The sequence below is a fragment of the Chaetura pelagica genome, unplaced genomic scaffold (assembly GCF_000747805.2).
Source record: "Chaetura pelagica isolate M959 unplaced genomic scaffold, ChaPel_1.0 scaffold124, whole genome shotgun sequence".
NCBI lineage: Eukaryota > Metazoa > Chordata > Aves > Apodiformes > Apodidae > Chaetura > Chaetura pelagica.
This window is the reverse complement of record NW_009952891.1, coordinates 227367-249801: the sequence shown is the minus strand read 5'-3', so window position 1 is coordinate 249801 and position 22435 is coordinate 227367. Positions and strand designations below refer to the sequence as shown.

General features: G+C 42.3%; 1 protein-coding gene across 1 annotated transcript in view; it reads right to left on the bottom strand.

The window, feature by feature from the left end:
• The window catches only part of CREBBP (CREB binding protein), an 83675-nt gene that overhangs the window by 22388 nt on the left and 38852 nt on the right, over positions 1-22435 (bottom strand). The window contains 14 exon segments of the mRNA XM_009995506.1: positions 2776-2864; positions 3359-3598; positions 3723-3841; positions 9974-10160; positions 10391-10570; positions 11207-11626; positions 13083-13271; positions 13899-14023; positions 15241-15294; positions 15428-15620; positions 18043-18160; positions 18865-19011; positions 20609-20708; positions 21332-21574. Coding sequence (XP_009993808.1) covers positions 2776-2864; positions 3359-3598; positions 3723-3841; positions 9974-10160; positions 10391-10570; positions 11207-11626; positions 13083-13271; positions 13899-14023; positions 15241-15294; positions 15428-15620; positions 18043-18160; positions 18865-19011; positions 20609-20708; positions 21332-21574 — 2404 coding nt within the window.

Genomic DNA, 22435 nt, shown 5'->3' with positions numbered 1-22435 from the left:
CCAAAGGGGAGCACAGGATTTCACCTGCTGCAGAACCAAAGCTTAAAGAGAGCAAGAGTCAAGCCTTAATCCATGGTATTAAAAATGAGGAAATAAATTAAAAAAAAAAATACAGTGGAAATGAATCACCTGAACATCATGAACGTTTGTCCATAAAATAACCAAGGTGAAACAATTCATAACTTGTGAATATGGACCCTCAAAAAGACAGACTTGCTTTTAATCCACTGACTTGTGCATGTCACTACATGGATACAATAGGCTAGGTTTTAACAGCCATAGAAAATCCAAAGAATGTACTTATTGCAACACAACAAAATGAAAAGCTTTTCAAATGCAGACTGTTCAGGTGACCAACTGCCATTTATCAGACAGTACCATTATGGTTCAATACCAAAGTCCAGAAAATGCTCAATCTCTGCATGAACAGGTGAATTTCCAACTGTAAGTGCATTCAAAGGAAATTCTAAATGAGTAACTGGATGCTGGTTCTGATGTGAAACATCAGTGCTCTCAACTGGACATTCACATATCCAGCATATTTTCTGAACACTTACTTTAACCTCAACTTCTGCCTTATTATGGAAGCCAAACTATTCTACAACAAATTAGCTTTTCATCATTGAACTGTAGAGCCAGAGTTCATTAATTCACTGGTGCCTAAATACTCCCAGTTGTAATGTACTTATGGGATACACTGGACTTCAAGTGCATCCAATTCTGTCAGTTCCATAAATGGAGAAAGTCAAGAACATTTGACCAATTAAAGATCTGCTGGAACCATGGAATTTGTTTCTCCCTAATTTGATATTCAGCTAAAAAAAAATATCTAAGATTGGAAGGTCACTGTTACCAGAAACAGTTATTTAACTGTTTTAGAGCAAAACAGTTGATGAATAAGGGCTTTCAATGATCTGACAGTCCAAATGCACACTTCAAAAACATGGTGACTGATCTTCAGAAATATTTTGTTAAAAAACCCACTCCAAAAGCCTCACTCCATTTAACTCAAAATTAACTCAAAAGCATCACTCCATTTCTTGACCTGAAAAAGGAAACCTCACAAGCTCCCCTGCCCCAATGCCAAATCACCCAAACCCCAACCCCTTCTCAAGGCATCTGGATGAACAGAAACACTTCTCTTCTGCTTCTTTTCTACTGACAGTTGGACCAATCACCTCCCTTTTATTCCTTCCTTTTAAGACTAAACTCAGTGCAAGTGGACTATCTAAGTGGACTATCACATTCACAACAGGTGGGAAATTAAAATATTGCATCACCAACTGTTCAGAGCAACCCACTGCCCCATCATCCCTCTACTTCTTGCTAGCAACCAACACTGAGTAAGCCAGATGATTTCAGACTAATTTCAACAGGAAAGGTATAACTGAAAGAAAAATGACCCCTTTGTTTATTTTTGAAGTTGCTATTCTTTTCAAACACAGTACTACATGGATGTATAATCAAAGAATCCCCACACTGGTTTGGGTTGGAAGGGACCTTAAATATCATCTAGTTCCAACCACAGGCATGGGCAGGGACACCTCCCACCAGACCAGGTTGCTCCAAGCCCCATCCAGTGGGGCCTTAATATGAAAAGTATTTGGTATTTAAGGGTTATTTTTTCCCCTCACCTCCAAAAGAGGTGTCTCTTTAAATGCATTTTAATTGCTTTATTTCTCTTCAGACCAACTTCTTCTGGAGGTCACAGGGGCTGTATAAACCCTTTTATGAGAGCTTATGAATTTATACTCCTCCTGGTCAACACTACCTGCCTCCCAAAGGCCACCTAAAACCAACATACAATGCAAGACAACACCTCTTCATCTCCCACAACATGCTGCTTCAACTACGTGGTTCACAACAGTTGTGCACCACCTGACAGGGTGACTGGGGATATAGGGATCACCCTAAGAGAGAGTAAGGGCAAGCACCAACTGTCTGAATTGGGTCTGGCAATTCAGATAGAGAACAGCACTTGAAGGCTGGCAAGCCTTACAGACTGCCAAGCCTCTGGAAAGCAATTCATAACTGTTTTAAATAGAGAAAAGGAAGTTTGTGTCTTAGCCCATTTATGTTTTGTAATGCTGCTTTTCTTTTTTTGAGGGGGAAACATCTAAGAAACCCAAACAAAAGCCAAGTTCTGAGCTTCCTTTGTTATGATAGCACTGTTGATTTAATAATGTAACAATTTCTTAGTAATCATACAACACCAAATGCTAGTATTAATTAAAACAATAAGAGAAGCTATTGTTTTTGTAGCTCTTCATGGAGTCTGTGTAGTTTTTAAAGCTAACTTAAACAGAATTAAGTACTAGCTAGGAAGAGAGAATTTAAATCTTGCTATCAGTCACTATAGCCTTTACTTTGCAAATTCTGACACTAATTTGAAAACAAACCTGCATATTTTTTACAATTCCCCCAGCAGAAGGGAATATGATTTCTCAGTGCCTTTTTGCAGCTCTGCCCTTCTCTTTCCAGCAAGTCCTGCTACTCATTTTGTGGAAACCATGGACAACTTCACTCCCACTTCAGTGGTGTGTGGTACAGCCTAGCTAATAGCAAGCACTTCAGTTCAGTGTGCATTAAGCTGCAGTACTGGAAACTAAAGGGTCATCTGCAGAAGGACAGCATGCAAAGATACACAAATAACTACTTGGTTAACAAAGGAAAGAAAAAGGTAATTATCCTCCTCCTCTGTATGTGCAGAGAACTCAGAGGATCTCAATTCCTGAATATGGAAAAAAACCAACCAAACCAAAGTCAGGGACTTACCTATTCTGGTAACTGTAGTAGGCAGCATCACGAGGAATAGTACAGAGCTGCTTGCCATAGCAGCACAAGGTCTGTGGAGAAAACTCATACTGCAAAACAAAGGTGAGAAAAGAAGCTTTAAAATGGAATCTTATGTTAATCAAGTATCTATTAGGCAAGCCTGACACTTCCTGATATCATAACCTTATGTTTAGCACACGTTTCCAAGCTACTGTAAATGTATAAGCACAGCTCTCTTAATTTAATTTCAGTTATTAACTATATATAAGCTAAACAGCTGACCCCTCTACCTGCCTACTTTGTTGCAATGGATGTGGGAAACAAGCAAAACATTTGAATGTTGTTTAAAAGCAAAAAAGGTGTTCTCTGGGGGAGAAAAATACAGCAGTGATAACAGAATAGCAGCAAGAAGGATGTCATCTACCATTATGAGCTCCTAACGTGCTCTTAATAAAGCCAAACCTTTAGCAGCTTTTTCATTCAGTAATTCAGTGATTAAAAAGAGCACACAAAGGTGATGTTTTAGCTGATGACTCAAGCTCAGGTCTTTGGAAAGACACCATCCCACCCCTGGGATACACACCTTGCGCCCACAACAGTAGCCAAGGGATTGCATCACAGGATCAATCTCTTGTTCAAACACCTCTGCCAGTTTAGTGCAAAACTTGTAGACCCTGGAAGTCTTGCGATTGTAAAGCCAGGCATTGTTAAACATCAGCCAAACATCATCCACATATTGCCAGGGTTCCTGGTACTGCCCAGTGTCCAATTTGCGTTTAATGGTGGAGAGATCCATGGGATTCTTCACAATGTCGAAATAGTCCTTCAAACACAAAGAGAATGCTCAGTAAGATGTCAACTGTTCTCACTGTGGTGTGCAGGAAAAGGTGAGAGGTTTGTATATGCAAAGACTGGTTGGTTTGGGGGGTTATTTCATGTCAACTCACCGGAATCCCTAAGAGCTGGGGATCCACGGGCTGCCTGAAAGGCAAGGACTCGGGGTCCTGCCTGTACAAAGCTTCAAGGGTGGGCATGAGAGCCTGGCGCAGCTCCTCGGGCTTGAAAACTGTGAATGGAAGGCAGGAAGGTTAGAACATTTCTTTCCAGGTCTCCTAACTTCCCCTAAATCAAAGAAATAAAGAGTGACAGGAACATAAAAAGCTTAAGGTGGATTCCCTGGGTAGCTGATCATAGACAAGTTGAGAGGCTACTGCACACACAGCCTCTGTGTTGCCTCAAATCACAGGAGGTGATATTCCTAGAAAAAGGAGATGGGAACTGCAGTCCATAATGATAGGTATTCCAGAGAATAAAAAGAGCATTTATCCAGAACAAAATTAATTAATTCAATTACTTCAACATGCATGAACCTCAGCTCTTCAGAGAAGACACTAGGTGTCTTTTCCTCTCCCTTCCTTCTCACCTTGTTTGTTTTTTATGGATTGAAAACAGCTCAGAGAAGGACCTGGGAATGATGGTGGATAAGAAGCTCAACATGAGCTGGAGCCCAGAAACCAACCCTGTCCTGGGCTGTGTCACCAGCAGCGTGAACAGCAGGGCCAGTGAGGGGACTGTCCCCTCTGTTCTGCTCTGGGGAGACCCCGCCTGGAACTGTGTCCAGCTCTGGAGCCCCCAACACAGGAAGGACATGGAGCTGTTGGAGAGAGTCCAGAGGAGGCCATGAAGGTCCTCAGAGCTGGAGCAGCTCTGCTCTGGAGACAGGCTGGGGGGGGTGGGGGGTTCAGCCTGGAGAAGAGAAGGCTCCAGGGAGCCTTTAGAGCACCTGCCAGTGCCTGAAGGGGCTCCAGGAAAGCTGGGGAGGGGCTTGGGACAAGGGCAGGGAGGGAGAGGACAAGGGGGATGGATGAAAACTGGCAGAGGGGAGATTGAGGTTGGACATGAGGAGGAAATTCTTTGCTGGGAGGGTGGTGAGAGCCTGGCCCAGGTTGCCCAGGGAAGCTGTGGCTGCCCCATCCCTGGCAGTGGTGAAGGGCAGGTTGGATGGGGCTTGGGGCAGCCTGGGCGCGGGGGAGGTGTCCCTGCCCATGCAGGGGGTTGGAAATAGATGATCCCTAAGGTCCCTTCCAACCCATACCATTCTATGATTCTATTTCTAAGCCAAGACTCTTTCAGCAGAAAACACCATAGTGGACAGGGCTGCAGAGCCAGCTCTACAGAGAGGAACCAGATGTCTTGCTAACTGGCACAGGAATTTTCTGGCCATCATAGACAAACAGGCCTGGTCTGACAGAGTATTAATTGATTTTCAAAGTGTTAATACTTCCAGATTTATATGCAGCATTACAACCATTTGGCAACCGTGGGGTGGCAACAGCCACGTTTCTTTCAATAGTGGGTGACAAGGACAAGAAAGGCAATGCATTTTCTGAGAAATAATGATAACTTGGAGAGCTCTCTGAACATCTCAGCAGTGTAATTAGATTTATTTCCTTAGGAACTGAGCTTTTAAAAAGGGGAGAATGCCTATTATTCAGAAAAAAAGAAATAAAACTAAGAAACACTGGATGGCATCTAATATTTATCTACCTGGCTGAAATAAGAATGATAGAAATCAAAAGGAGCAATTAGGAATTCTGTTGAAAGCACTTCAATCAACAGGACTGTAGTGACCCCTTTGAGGCTGATTATTGCTTTTGTCATTCAAATGATATTTTGGTAAAGTAGAAATTGCTTTTTGTGACTTCTAGTTAAAAATCTTTTTAAAAAGAAGTGTTAGTTTTTTCCTCCTTTTTCACTTGGGTGGTATTTCTGAGAGGAAATCTTTCCATCTCAAGTATGCTCACCAAAATTACATACAGAAATAAAACAAGAGAAGAACTCAGTTGACACAACTTGACAACTTTCTGAAGCATTAAGTTCTCAATGTTTTTAGCCACTTTTAGATGCTACAGCTCCTGGAAACTGTTAGGATGAAAACTGTAGGACTGCTTGAGTGCTCTGCCTCTACCTGGAGAGAGGATTGCTGCTCGTGTGTTCAGAGCAGGCAAGATCCCACCCAAGATACCTAAATCATGGCAAAGGACTCAGCAAGCTGCTCAGATGTGCCTTCCAGAAACATCAACATCTCATGCTGCTATTGGACTTCTCAGATTAAAAATGAGATGAGCCAAGGGGCTCTTGTTTTTACAATTAATCACAGAACGCTGAAGGTTGGAAGGGACTTCAAAACTCATCAGATTCTAATCTCCCTGTTAAGAGCAGGGACACCTCGCATTAGACCAGGCTGCACAAACCTCATCCAACCTGGCCTTGAATACCTCCAGGGAGGGGGTTTCCACAACCTCCCTGGACAACCTGTTCCAGTGCCTTCCTACCTTCATGGTGGAGAATTTCCTCCTCATGTCCATCCTCAATCTCCCCTCTGCCACTTTTCATCCATCTCCCTTGTCCTCTCCCTCCCTGCCCTTGTCCCAAGCCCCTCCCCAGCTTTCCTGGAGTCCCTTCAGGCAATGGAAGGTGCTCTAAGGTCTCCCTGGAACCTTCTCTTCTCCAGGCTGAACACCCCAACTCCCTCAGCCTGTCTCCAGAGCAGAGCTGCTCCAGCCCTTGGATCATCTTCATGGCCCTTTTCTGGACCCTCTCCAACAGCTCCATGCCTTTCCTGTGCTGAGGGCTCCAGAGCTGAACACAGTTCTCACCAGAGCAGAGGGGGAGAATCGCCATAATGCAACCTGATGATAATTTCAGGTGTTGCCACAACCTCAGTCCCAATAAAATGACAATTCTCTTCCACATTTACTGGTAGCACATATGCAGGCACTTTCCTATTAGAAGAAACCTGCCATATACTCAGTTTTATAAACAACTACTCAATGATATTATGTCAGTCTGGCTCAGGTAGTTCATAACCTTATAATCAGAATTATTTCATTTAATGAAATTTAAAGGTCAAGAAGCACCTTTTAATAATCTATTCTGGCCACCTGCTTGATATTGCTTTTAGAATTTTCCCTGTGCTCATCTCTATAAAAACACACCACTAAACTAGAATATCTTTCAAAATAAATCCAGTCTTAATTTAAACCCAAACTACAGAGATTCAGCACAGCTTTTGCCAAGTGCCATAAAACGTGAGTTTCTTTCCTGGTGAAGTTTACAACCTACTTCATATTTTGAAGTTGGAAAAAATAAAAATCAAAATCCAGTTATTTTTTACTTTATGACTTCATCTAAAAACATACAGAAAAGTTGCCTTCATCTTCAGCAGTAAAAAAAAGCTGCTCTGCCTCTAAGGAATATGACTAATAAGAGAACATTTGATCATAGGATCTCCCTAGATACAGATTTTACAAGAAAGTTTCTGTTCTCTCCTCTCCCCCTTTTCCACAATCAAATGTTCTCCTCCAGTAGCTGGAAGATCTTTGTAAGCAGCTTCCATTCAGTTATCCCACTTTGTCTTGGATGTGTGGGTGGTAAAAAGAAAATGGGATTTTGCCTGAATCATTGTGACGTATTATCTGCCAGAGAAAAGCACAGAGCTACCTTTTTTGCCTTTTACATTCTTCTTCCTTTCAGAGGAAAACCTGCTTATGATTACTAAGGAGACAATTTGTAAGGGAAGATGAAGATATCTTAAAAATAGTAAAGACAATACACCTGAATAGCCCCTCCAAAACCAAGCCCTTGCAGGTTTGGTTTATTATGTCTTAAAAAGAAGGGAAGAAGCCAGTAAAACTGCTCTTGAAGGTCATACTAAGGCAGCCATCTGCAACGAGGACACAGAAGCTACTCAAATGAGTATTATACTATTTCTTTTGAGAAGACTGCAAGGGAAGAGGTAAGGAAAAAAAAATCTTCCTTTGTTGCTTACACTGGCTTCACAGAAAAACAGGAAAACAAAAACCCAAGCGCTGAATTTGGGAGGGTTTGGTTGCCCCATTTATGAAAGGAAAACCTTGATGAAGAAGAAAATCTTGCTGAAGGGATATCTGCAACTCTCAAAAAAAATTGCACTAGAAAAATTCAGGCATAAATGAACTGAGCAGACCAGTATCTCAGCAGTGTTCTCCTGGTCTGCTCTCTGGCCCAGGTGGTATTTTCAGGTTACAGATTCATTACACGAGGTGACCACAGTCAGGCCCATGGTGTCCAATTCATCTGGACAGGGGGACAAACAGGTGAAATTCCAACTCGTCAACATAAGAAGCCCCTTCTACCCAAAAATCTCTCCTTTAGTGTCCAGATGAATCTTTTCTAACACTAAGGTAGCAGGCTACAGTTTGCTAAGTTATCCTATGGCTTATGTGCCATACACATACACAGCTGTGAGCACCAGATGTCCCATCCTGGCAGTGTTGAAGGGCAGGTTGGATGGGGCTTGGAGCAACCTGGGCTGGTGGGAAGTGTCCCTGCCCATGCAGGGGGGTTGGATCTAGATGATCTTGAAGGTCCCTCCAACCCAACCAGCCTGGTATTTTATGACTCCCCTCAGCAGCACAGATCTACTTCATACCAGGTTATGGTGACATGTATCTCAGAAATCTGGCAGCACAGGAAGAGTTTCCAGTACTTTTGTAACCCATGGAAATACCCAGATGAGTCTCCTAAGCAGTTATAAAACACCACAGAATCCTTAAGCACACTTCACAGTATTTGCTCTTGAATACCTCTTGGCTTATTTAGCATTTTAATACAAATGCTCTAATATAAAGTTGGACAAACTACTTGGTGAGAAAATGTTACAAGTGTGTGTGTTGCACCTGCCCATGTTTCACATGTATTAAATGATAGTAAGTGATGAGGTATTAGTGATAGGTAGTAACCCAGACTGCATCAGCCAAAGACAGTCCAGCTCTTCCATGGACTAATTCTGCAAGAACCTTCCTCCATCAACCACTTGCCTCCACTTACTCCAAGCACACTCCTTCCAGCAACCAGCAATGAGTCCTTCCACTGGGAATGGAACCAGTTAATAAATGCTAATAAGCTTTTCACTCCCTGTGTCACATTTTGTTCAGAGTAGGCTCTGCCAGTTAGCTCTGCACTCTCATTCAGCTGTTCCTCTGTGATACAAACTGAAAATACCATCTCTAGGAAAATGTGTTTCATAGTGTTTCATTACCAAAAGATGTTTAGTGACTAAAAGGAACCCAAGGCACATACAAGAGCAAGATTTGAGCAGCTCAAATGTTAAAACTTTATGATTTCTTGATCACCTTCTGGAAATCACACACCCATAATGTTCTCCTAATGTTGCTATGTGCAGTTTCCTTTGCAAGGGAAGAAGAAGAAAAGGAGATGGATCATCACTTCCTCTTTTTTGACATTTGCAGCCCATTGAAAACTTACCTTTGGTCAAAGCCTACAAGCTAACCACAGAAAACACCATCTCAAAAACCAGGATGCTAGGAGAGATCTCTGAATAGCTCAAGTGTTTTGAGTCCAAAAACTTATCTTGCAGGTTCCCACAAAGCCTGCCCTACAAATGGAGTAATTTCTTCTTTCATGGAGTAATTTAAGATTCTTTAAGAATTTGACTTTACTTCTTTACTTCTTAATTCTTCTTACTAACCCAAGGCATGCAGCCATTGCTGTGAGTCCATTCACAACCTGTAATGCCATCAATACATTTACATCTAAATCTATGCTAACACTGTAGATTAATTTAAGAGATTACTGACCTATTTCTAAGGAGAAAGATTTGAAATGAACACTGCATTTAAAAATTACTCAGGACTTAGAAGTCCTGCTATTGCAGATGATGATCCCTGGAGAAAAGACTCAGAAGAGTTCAAGCACCTGATTCTCAGAGAGGTGGAAGCTAAAACTCAGAACAAAGGTAGACTGTGCAGCCTCTAATAGAAAAACAAAGCAATGGATGTTCTTGGTTACTGAGGGCACCCTGTCTACACTAAGCTCCCTTGAAAGAGCACTGGCCAAAATGTACAGGGAGAGACTTAGGCATATAACTTCTCCAGCCATCACTGCCTTGGTCCTTCAGGGCAGAAACTGGAGGCAGTGAGAAGACTGCTGGGATCGAGGCTGCACTGACATGCTTTTCTCAACACAGCATTAAAGGAATGCTACTTTCAAAAACAAAAGACATGAAGTATGGATCTCCTAGAGCTCCATGTGCTGGAATACAGGTGCCAAACAGACCTAGCAGGAACTGAGCCCATGGAAAACAAATGCTAGTAACAAAGCACACAAAAGAAGAACTCAGTTTTCATACACATACTTTTTTTGCGGGGCTGAGATGGCGACGTGGATTGTGAAGTGGTTCCATTAGTCCCACTCTCCTCTTCCTCTTTAACATCTACTTTTATTTCAGGCTTCTTTTCCTCTATTTCCATCGGCTCCTGTTTCAGTTCTGTTCCATCCGTTTCCTCTTTTATTTGTGAAGATCCTTGCAAATCCTCCTCCACCTTAAGAAAGGATGCAATGAAATGTACTATTACATCTCTGGCCTAAACTTGACTCATCCAAAATCTTAGTTTGAGATTGTCAAAGCACTCTCCATCCATGGCTTTCCTCAGGACAGTTACTTTCCAGTAACTACCCTCCTCTCGCCCCTTAGCTCACCAATTCAGACACATCATTAAGTGTTTTTATATCTATCACTGCTTTCAGTTAAGCTGTATAGAATCTCATTTACCTCAGTCTTAGCTTCCACTTGTGTCTCACTAGTCTCTGGCTCAGTTTCTTCAGTTTTAACTTCTGATTTGCTTTCTAGCATTGGTGCATCTGGTCCTAGTTGCTGGGAATTCGTATCAGCACTAGCAACTGAGGCAGGGGTGGGGACCCTGTTATCAATACTAGCTGCTGCCTGGGATAGCTGTTGTAAAAACAGTACAAAAGAAAGACACTGCATATATAGAAATATTTGCCTTTACTAAAAATGAACAGCACAAAAGAGACATGAGATGATATTCTACAACAGTGCAGAACATGGATACAGGAGCTCACTGTAGCCAAGTTTCCATACAACACATTTAACAACTCTGCATTACAGAGGAGAAGCCAAGGAAGAATTCTGCCCCAAAGAGGCTTCTTTTACAGAGAAAACGCCTGCCCAGTAAAACACTGTACATTCCTTGACATGTGCATATATCCTGACTAAAGCTTAATAGAAAAAAATCGATGCAAATTTCATGCTCAAAAAAGACTGATTCTGATGAAGGCCAATTACAGTAGTATTAGGCCTGTTCCACCTCATCTTTCTTCGCACGGCTGCCAGTTTTACTTTGAGCAGTTTCAAGTCATTCAATACACCCCCCTCCTTCAAACAATGCTGAGAACATCTGAACACACACACATTTTTTACACATCTCTTAGTCAACCCCCTTGGCCTAATGCAGAAGCTACTATTGACAACGATGGGCTCCACACAGTCACGACAAGGTGCTACACACAGGGAGAGCTCTTGTGGAATGTCACTACAACAAGGAAAATGCAACAAGCTGGTACTTACTGGAGTGCCAGGTGGCTGTGCCTGCACAGATGTTGGCTGCTGCTGCGTTGGCTGTGGGGTGGGCACAGACTGGGGCTGGACTGGGGTCTGAGGCTGCGGGGTGACCTGCGCCTGCGCCGCAGTCTGCCCTGTTGGGGTGCTTTGTGTCTGGGTGGCGTTGGGAACAGAGCCCGGGGTGGGTGTTGGTGTTTGTCCTGACGAGGAGACCGGTGTCGATGGCTGAGTGGGTGCTGCTGGCTGAGGAGGTGTCATACCCGTGGGGTTTGGGTGCTGGATGGGTGGCATCCCTGCCGCGCTGGAGACGGGAGGCGCGCTCTGGTGCAGGGGAGGTTGTGTCACTGGCGGACACGGCAACTGCCCGCTCTGCGGTCCCAGCATGTTCATGGAGTTGGGAAGAGCAGCACTGGGAACCTGCCCCTGCTAGAGAGAAAAGATTCTCTTACAGATGAGTGTCTCCCACAACTCTGGGCATCACACCTATCCTTTAAATCCCAGCACTGAGGCTTGCACAGAGCACGGTACATCTAAGCACAAGGCTAGCTGCAAACAAATGCTGCTGTTGCAACGGCCACGCTCTGATTTCTCTAATTGTTTCCATCAGCTCTCCAAGGCCTTGCTTCTAGACCTAGATATGCCATACCTGTCTTTTTACATTAGTTCTGCTGGCACAGAGGGAATCCCCACAACCTCTGAGTAACGCAGAAGCCCAGAGGCAGACAATCTGTGAACGGTGCCACTAGCTGGGCAAAGGTCAGACCCTGCACACAATGTGGTTTCAAGCAAATACACATTTTAGGCCAGGACTCTAGAGCACCCCTGTTTCAGAAGGCACTTAACACATTCATGCCTGCCCCACTGCACAGGGCAAGACTTGGGGGGTAAAACACACAACCCTCTCTTTTATAATTCTAATTAGACGACATCAGATGCTTAATAAAGTTATGGATCTGTTTTTCAGAGCAGCAACAAGAAAGTATTCTGGATCTGCACAGACTTGACAAATTTTACTAAAGGTTGCACTAAACTACTAGTGATAAAAAAGAATACTCTATGCCCAGATGTACCTCTTACTCCTAGAAAGCTAAATCAATTAACAGTTTCCTGCAGGTGAGGTTTGAAATTTAAAACATGCTTCAATATTTCCTGTGCATTGACAGTTTTATTGAACTAAGTGCATTTGGAAAAATATGCTCACCACAAAGGTGGTCAAACAACCAAGCCAGGGACCAAGAAACTTTAGATGCTCCATCCTGGATATATTCCAAACTTGGCTCAACAGAGCCATTCATAACCTGATCTAAATTCTCTCTCCTTTGAGGATGGGGCTGGACTAGAGAAGTCTGGAGGTCCCAACTTACATAAATTATTTGGGACTCTGAGTTAAAAACCAAGCCTACCCCTATGGAAAAGCATATGCTTTGGCATCATAAGCACAGCTGCTCCTTCACTGACCACTACTGTAACAGACACAAGTTACAGGAAAAAAACTTCTCAAATGCAGAGAGGTTAAATCAAATTTTAATAGAACTTCCCCAACCACTTTATTGTAATTCTTGACTTTAAGTTAGCTGCTAAGGTCCATACAAAGACAAAAGAATCTGCTTATCAATGTTTCACAAACTACCTTCTGATATCCCCCCCTAAAAATCTCATTTACATGCATTTGTTCAGAATTTCAACCAGAAATTACAGAAAATTGCCCCTCATTGAGCATGTGTTGATTGGTTATACAAGAGCTTATGAAGAAGGCAGATGTAACCCTGGATCCCTTAAAGTAGATGTGACTACAGTAAACAATGGATATAGAAACATACACATTATATTAGAACAAAATAATTAAGAGGAAACAAACCAAGCATTAGAAAACACATCTTACCTGTGCCACCCCGGCCTGGGCTGTCGACTGACCCATACCCACATTGTTCACATTCATAGCCCCAGTGGATGCTGGAAACTGATTCTGGGGCAGGAACTGGTTCTGGGTAGGAGCCTGACCCATCATGTTGTTGGAATGAGCTCCCATCATGTTCTGTGGCTGAGGCATTCGGGAAGGAGACATTGCCATCTAAACATGAACACCCAAATTAAAGAGGTCACCATTTAATATCATGTAGGAAAACAAAATACCCTCTATGTAATTGACCAAAATATAGGAGAACAAATAAAAGCAAAGTGGTTTCAGTAAAGCAAATGGAAGTGGGCATATGCAGGTAACTTCAGCATTTGTTCCACAGTATTCAAGAAGAAATTATTTTTAAACAGGTAAAATTCAAAACTCTACTGAGAGTGTTAAGACTCCATTTGGTTCTCTAAGCTAACAGAGATAAACCAGTGAAACTGAAAATACTTTTGTTTTTCTAAAGAATAAAAACATGTTTCCATGGAGGAATAAAGAAAATCTGTGTGCTGCAATCACAGTCTGGGAAATAACTATGCTCTTTCACAAACTGCTGGAGATTATTGCATCTCTGCCATTACCCCCTCCAGTTTAGGGGATTTTTTTGTTTTAAACCAGGTAAATATTGAAAACAAACACCTCAATAAAAGCCTGACAGACTGGGTACATATCTATGAAATTATCCTACAATTTACAGTGTTATTCTATGCCATGGCCTTTTCAGAAGAGCATGAACACTGTTAAATGTTATCAACTAACTGTGGAAAGAGCTTGGGAACAAGGAGAGGTACGAACCGCAGGAACGGTGCCCATGTTGTTCATTTGAACTGGGTGGTTCATTGGAGAAGCTGCACGGGGTCCCATGGGTGCTTGTGGCATCTGTACATTCCCTATGGACATGGGGTTAAACTGATTCATTCCTGCAAATGCACCCCCAAAACAACTCATTAGGAACAAGTCATCAGAATTGATGTATGTAAAACTCTACTACAGGGTTAACATTTATTACAACTCGAGTTTGACTTCCCTCTATTTCATCTAACTTCCTTCAAATTACTTGGCTTAAGATGCAAGAAGTATTTAGAAGAATATTTCAGGTGAAATACAACTTCTGCTGTCTTAAAAAAAAAGATAATGCAAAAGATGAAGAGTGTGGATAACCTGCCAAGACAAGATGCTATTTGCAAATAATACCTTGGGATGGTTTATTATAATCAGGCATTTACTTTGTAACAGCAAAGTCTTATTCAGGCCTCACTGAAATGGCTGAAGTGAATATGATAAAAATACATATTGTGCATAAATATGCAGGCAGCTCCTAGCCTCAAATCAGGACAAAAGCTACCAATATGCTGAAAAAGGTGTTGTGCTTTTTATAGAAAACATTTAACTGCTCCAAAAAACCTAAACTTGTCTAAGCGGAATGAAGGTGTAAATAAATAATTATGGAGCTATACCTGCTATCAACTTCTTCCCCTATTGAAATGAATTTTATAAGAATGTAACTTCTCAAGGACATTTCAACACAAGTTTCAACTTACTATTATTTCTGAACCAAGAAATAAAATAATTTGGGACACTCTTTGGAGGAAGGTGAAGCACCTAAAAGTCACAGGTTTGCATTTTTCAGAAAATAAACAAACATCCATGACCCATCCACAGCAATCTAAATGAGAGGTGGTAAAGCCATCAGTGCTACAAACAAGCTACAAGGCTTTTTTAGATGCACTTTGCATCAGAAACCAAGAAAAAATATTTTTAGTTCTACAGATTCTAGGATTAATTTGCTAAGTTTCCAGCTGCAGGTGTATTTTGACTGATGAAAACATGCCAACATCCTCCCCATCCCTGCCATTACTGAGTTTTAAATTAGATTATCCATGGTGTTCTTGCTTGCACCCTCCTCTTTTCAAGAGGACTGAATTGATTCCCTATTGCTAGTGAAGAATTGGACACACACTGTGATTCCTTAAGACTGCAGAGACACTTCCTGCCACAACAGCAGAGTGATGCTGAAATAAAGGAGACCCTGTAGTTCCCCCCACCCAAACTCCAAGAGCAAACCAGATCAGCACTTCCCTCCCTCACAAGCATTTTTGAACCCACAAATTGCAATGAGAGAGGAAAACATAGATACCTTGAGACACCTGCATACGACTGATAGGCACAGTTGGCATGGACATAGGCCCATCTGCAACACAACAGAAGAATGGTCAGCAAAACCAGTTTAAAATATGAACTCCAGCTCAGCAGCAGAGCCCCAGGACACAAACTGTGCAGAGCTCCAGTTGAAATGCACAAGTGTCTCCTACAGAAGGACTTACTGGGTGGCCTCACGGGCTGTGCCTGGCCCATGGCAGCAGCCACCTGGGGGATCCCAGGGGGCTGAGGTCCTGGGGTCTGTAAGGCTGCCTGATTCCCCAACATCCCTTGTTTATGGAGACGAGACCTCCTTTTCTCTTCCAGCTCTTTTTGGATCTTATAGATTTTCTCTGCTAATAAATGATAGTATTCATCCTAAAAGAGGAAAAAAAAATAACCAACACTCAGTGTCAAGTATAATCTTCCAGCATGTTGTCACCAGTCTGGTTTACTTTTTTCATGTATATACCAGCTTACTTGAGCAAGACCTATTTCTTTTCAGAATTCTGTTAAATTGACACAATTTTATCACAGCTTTAATGCAGAAAAGGAAAAACAGACTTATAGAAAGCACATGAGATTCAGCTTTATGGCTGTCTTTCATATCTACTCTGAGGAGATCAGAAGACAAAGACTGTAGGTTCTCTGTTGCTTGGACAAAAAACAACAGGAAGCTGTGATTTAGTTTACAAGTGTTAATTATTTTGAGGTGTTATTTTCAATAAGCATTTCCACTAATTTGCAGACCAAAGAAAAAGATGTCTCCAGCAACACAGTCCACTGAATAAACTTCAGGAGACAGATGTTAAGGACAGATCAATTTTTACATGAGGAAAGGTACCACTCTTTTCCTAGAGTGTCCGACTACCAACAATCATTGCAGGGAATAAACAAAACCCCAAAGGAGAGGAGAAAAATCAGTGAAAAATAGTCCACAGGCACAGAAAACTAAACACTACATCTGCACAAGATGAAAAATCTATTTTACTCAATCCACACTGAAAACAGATCAAATAAGACAGTCACAGTGCACAGCAAGGTAGACAATTTTGCTTGTCAGCAACTACTGGACACGTTTGTCAAGTGCATGAGATTATGCACCTGTTTAAGGCAAAAAACCCCATAAACTCACAAGACTACATTTATTTTGTGGGGCCACCTGTGCTTTTAAAACCTAGTGTTGCTTGGAGCAAAAGCTGAGTGAGGCTTGTCCCTTAATAATTTTGTCTTCATCCAGTTTTCATAAAAAATAAAATTTGTAGGACTGAGTGCATTTCAGAAAAATAATGAGACAAGTATTCCTCACCACCCTTGTTAAAGCCCAATATAAAGCTTTCTTTCTAGGTAATTTCCCTCCTCCAAATGTCTCCAAAATCCACCAGTGCAGACACTTCCTGCTGCCCAGTGTAAAAGCACCACAGCTCCTTCCCTCCTCCAGCTCAAGACACTTCACCTCCATCTTCCTACTTGTAAATTTAATATTGTGCTACTTTCACAGTGCAAAGATTCCTGAAAAAGGACATGCTCACAAGGAGCACAAACTCCTAAAGCATCTTCAAACTGCTCACTATGTTGCCTCATACTAATCTGTTTTTCAATGTCCAAGTGGAATGGATGCTTCTCAAAAAGAAGGATGCAATTCCACACAGCACTATTAATACATTCTAAACTACTCCCCTTCTTCCAAGTTTGCTGCTTGAAGCCAAACATGTTTGATGAATTCCCATAAAATAGACTTCTGGGAATGAAGGCTCTGATAGCTGTTTTAGGGGGTGAAGATGCTTCTGGGTATTTGTCTGGCATAGAGGTTGTAAGACATTTAGTTTTATAAGCAGAAGTCTACTCCACCCATCCTTACTGAGAAGGCATTCAGATGCCAACGTATGTCTAATCCCCCTTCCCTCTGAAGTTGTTCTCCAAAGCTGCCAGGGTGATCAAGGGTGATCACACGTAAGTCTTCCTTGCTCAACTGCCTCTTGGGAGGCACAAGGAGAATATGATATTGTCATTGACCAACAGTGACACAGCAGTGGCATTACAAGGATGGCCACTGCCTAAATGCCTCTAGGAAATAAAACTTGCATTCCATCTTCAGCTCTTCTGGGAGATGGTCTGAGAGAGGCACAGACTGTCTCACTGGATATTATCACCTAAATGCCACTAACCACTCTCTTTAGATAAGTCTTATCTCTTATTTAAGACAGGACCTCAAGATTCTGATCAGGTCAGATCTCACTAGTTATTATTTCTGGCACTATTAATATTGTCTTTATTTGATGAGAACTTTCAGGAAGTGGTTCCTTTAGAGCAGAATTACCAGTATCCTCAGTATGTCAATCAATGGGGATTTGCTCCCTCTGAGTAAGGGAGATTTGAACTGATACTTCTGAGCAAGCAGAGCCAAAAAGCATGAAAAAGAACAGGAATTATGTCTGAAGAAATTTTTCCCAATATCCAATCTGAACCTCCCCTGATGCAACCTGACCCCACTTCCTCTTGTCCTTTCCCTAATCACTAGGGAGAAGAGGTCATCACTCAACTCACCACCACCTCCTCTCAGGCAGTTGTAGAGAGCAATGAGGTCTCCCCTCAGCCTCCTCTTCTCCAGGCTGAACAGCTCCAGCTCCCTCAGCCTCTCCTCATAAGACCTGTTCTCCTGTTCAGCCTAGTTGCCCTTCTCTTTACCCTCTCCAGCACCTGGATGTCCTTCCTATTCTGCAGTGCCCAAAACTGCACACAGTGCTCAAGGTGCAGCCTCACCACGGCTGTACTGACTAGTTGGACTGGAGCAACATACCCTGCTGTTGGCAGATTCATACATGTCTCCTTCCACTTTCCTGGCATAAGCCACCAAGTTCTCCATGCGACGATCCTTCAGTGCTGCTGGATCAGGAGTGGGGAAGATGGCTTGGACACTGCAAGTCAGAAGAAGAAATGAAAACTAAGCAGAGAAAAAAGAATGTATTGCAATACAGCTTTATAATACTCTACCTGGACATTCCTCTGTACATCAAGAGATGTAAGAACTCATAAAAATTGTTTAAAAAAATGAATTGGACTATTCTCCACAAGATTAAAGCAAAATCAATGATGAAAAAAGTGAGGTTTGACAGCCTAAGAGTCTGAATACTCGTTTTCTACAGCAAAGTGAATTTACAAGCAGTATAAACTAATCTCATGCCCACTCCTTTTTGTTAAACTGGCAGTTCTTTACTGCACAGGAGGGTCAAGTTAAACATAAGGAAAAACTTCATTACTGTGAGGGTAACAGAGTTGTGGGACAGGCAGCCCAGGGTTGTGGAGTCTCCTTCTCTGGAGACATTCCAAACCTGTCTGGACATATTCCTGAGGGATCTTTTGTAGGTGACCCTACTCTAGATGATCTTCACAGGTTCCTTCCAACCCTACCGCTCTGTGACTGTGCAACTCTATGAGCACGAAGAACTAACTGAAGAGGAGGGTTAGAGGTAATAGCTCACCCTCAGCAGCCCAGCATCACACAACTACTACTGACAACTTTTCTCAACAATTTTTCAGCTTAATAGTAGAACTACTGCATTGAAATTCTTTAAAAAAAACCCTTTGGGGCAATCAGGCAGCAGTTTTGGTGAATACTCACAGCTTATGCACGAGGTGATTGCGCAGGTCCTGAGTGACATGTTCATGCCAAGCTTTCCTTACCCCGGTACTGGAAGGAGGTGCAGCTGTTGGCATTGAGCTGAGGTTTCCAACATTGCCAGAATTTGTGCCATCATTCATTAGTGGGCTAAAATAAAAAGGGACTGTTACAGCAGCAGAATGCAAAGTTTTGTTGTACGTTTGATGCCTGAGGTGATTTTTAAGCAACCACTTCTCACATCAAACACTGTTGAAGTGAAATAACATCACACCATTTTTTGTATCAACAAACTGCAAAGAATAAAGCAGCAAGACTCAGGAGTTTACAAGACACAGTATAAACAAGAGCCTTCTACAATGGCACGGCTGGGTGGAGAGATGAGGGGAGGGCAGTGGATGTTGTCTACATTGACTTCAGCAAGGCTTCTGCCACTGCCTCCCACAGCATCTCTCAGGCAAGCTTAGGAAGCGTGGGTTAGACTGGGCAGTGGAGCGGATTGAAAGCTGGCTGAAAAAAATGAGCTCAGAGGGTTGTGATTAGTGGCACAGGGTCTAGCTGGAGGTTTCTAACAAGTGGGGCTCCCCAGGGGTCAGTACTGGGTCCAGCCCTGGACATATACTCATCAGTGATCTGGATGAAGGGATAGAGTGGCCCCTCAGCAAGTCTGCTGGTGACACCAAACTGGGAGGGGTGGCTGATACACCAGAGGGTTGGATCAGTGTGATCTGGGCAGGCTGGAGAGTTGGGCAGAGAGAAACCTGAAATTCAACAAGGGCAAGTGCAGGGTACTGCACCTAGTGAGGAGGAGTAACCTCATGGATCAGTACAGGCTCGGGGCTGACCTGCTGGAGAGAAGACCTGTGGAAAAAACCCTGGGAGTCTTGGTGGACAACGGGATGACCATGAGCCAGCAATGTGCTCGTGGCCAAGAAGGCCAATGGCAACAAGAAAAATGTGGCAAGCAGGTTCTCCTCCCCCTCTACTGTCCCCTGGTGAGGCCGCATCTGGAGAACCGTGCTCAGTTCTGGGTTCCCTGGTTCAAGGATTGGGAACTGCTGGAGACGGGACAGCAAAGGGCTACAAAGATGATGAGGGGACTAGAACATCTCTCTTTTGAGGAAAGGCTGCGGAACTTGGGTCTTTTTAGACTGGAGAAGAGAAGACTGAGGGGAGATCTTATTAATACTTAAAAAGTAGGTGTCAGGAAGATGGGATCAGGCTTTCTTCAGTGGTGCCCAGTGACAGGACAGGAGGTAATGGGGAGAAACTTGAACATAGGAAGTTCCATCTACACATGAGGAGGAACTTTCTTGAGTGTGGCAGAGCACTGGAACAGCTGCCCAGAGAGGTTGTGGAGCCTCCTTCTCTGGAGACATTCCAAACCTGCTCTGGGTGACCCTGCTCTGGCAGGGGGCTGGACTAGATGATCTCCAGAGGTCCTTTCCAACCCCTGACATTCTGTGATTCTGTAACAAAGAATCACAACTGTTATAAGTATTTCTACACTTAAAAATACAAAATATTCTTCCTTTAGGAATTCATTTACAACTACTAAATATTCTGGAACCACTGGGGGGGACAAAACGGTAGATACAGAACTGAAATAGGAAAGAACAGCATAGCTAGAGAGTTGACTAATCCTTTCCATGCCAATACAATTAGCTTTTAAAGCATGCTCCTTATTTATAGTCATAAGTATGTAAATAAATGTTTAATTGAGCAACAATGAAAATGTGTGCATTACTTATTTGTCCCAAGGGATGTTGGAAGAGCAGTTTCAGAAATTAGAGGAGTTTGCTGGTCTGTTGTTATTCCTCCTGCAGGAAGGTTCATCTGGTTGGCTCCTTTGGGACAAAATTAAACATCATTGATACCCAGTTCACAATTTTGGCAGTAACATGACAAAACTACACTTTACTGACCCATCTGGTTAATACTGTATCAGGTAAGTACTTTTATCATAATATCTGCTGGGGTGCATATGCATAATTACCTATGAAATAAAAAATGTACTTTCAGTCTGAACATTTTTTTCTACAAAAAACAGTACAATTCATAAACTCTTAAGATGAGCTCAACAAGCTAAAAAGAAGGTAATACTACAATTAAGTTCCAGACAGAAATCAACATTTGAAATAGAATTTTTTGCTAGAACAGGTGAAATGCTTGCTAAACAAACCAAAAGCCTTCAGCAAATATGTCCCATCACCTCAGACTACAATAAGCTATGGACTGCATTTTAAAATAAACTAAAAGTACTGTTATTAGCAGCAAAATATCCAAAGCTTTCTAGTGTTCAAACATAAATGACGGGTAGTGTTTACATATGTTTTCAAGTTATTAATCAACACAAAAAGAAAGTAATTACTCTGACCAAGTGAAATACTAGACTATAATAAAAACGGACCAGTTCAGTTTATTTTAACACCTTTGTTTCTGGGTTGTTTTGGGGTTTTTTTCCACCTACCCAATGCATTAATGGTCCTCATCTGCTGGTGAGCCTGAGGCTGTGCTGGCTGCTGGCCTTGGACCTGGGGCTGCAGCTGGGTCTGAGGCTGGTTGCCATAGGGCAGCCCAAGAGCAGCGTAGGCTCGTTGCATGGAGCTGGGATCAATTGGATTAGTATTACTTAGTGATGGAGTATTCTGCTGGCCTGTGCCCACTGAACCAATGGAATTTTGGATTCCACCAGCTGGAGAGCCTAAAAGGGCTATATAAAAAAAAAAAAAGGATAAGAGAAAATTGAAAATCAATGAGGACAAGGAATAAAACAAATCATGCTGAGAATCAACAGAACGTGCACGTTGTTATATGGTATATCTGGATTTTTCAGTCAAAGGACAGAACAACATCTGAGATGCCAAGTGGAGAAACAGCCTTTGGTTCTACAGGACAGAAACCACCCTGGCAATTAATACAGGAAGTGCTGAAAATTCTGTGCAGATAAGCCCAGTAATTATCCCAGTAATTATTCATGGAATATACATAAAGTGTAGGCTCCAATATAAGGCTAAATAAGATTTTCATGCTTGGGATAGTAGAGTAAGGGGGAAAAAAACCCAATTACTCTACTTCCCTCTTTCCCATTAATCCCATTTTAGATCAAAATACTAGCTCCAAAACAGAGTTCCTGAGTTCAGCAGAAATACTGTGCCCTTGGACACAAAGGTAATACTGAAGATCTGATGGTAGAAATTTTCATTCCAAGCAGTCACTAGATGAATCCTCTGAAAGCCAAATTACTCCAAACCCCAAGTTATTCAGAGATATGAAAAGCCCTGATAGGTTTCAGATGGTACTGACAAGATCTAAAAGATTGGTAAACAATTTAGAGAATAATATTTAGGTAATTATGAACCTGTATGATCACCACAACCAACCAACCTTTCCCACCACACAAATCATGGAAGAGTCATTTCCACTGTAGTCAGGAAAATGGGAACAAAAGAGAAAAGTAGTTTTTCCTAAACCTGTGAGTGAGTAAAAATCTGCTTTGCTGGCCTCATTTTAGCTGCCATCCTATGTAAAAAAATGCTCCTTTGTGAATGACACATGGAGTGTATCTTTCCCT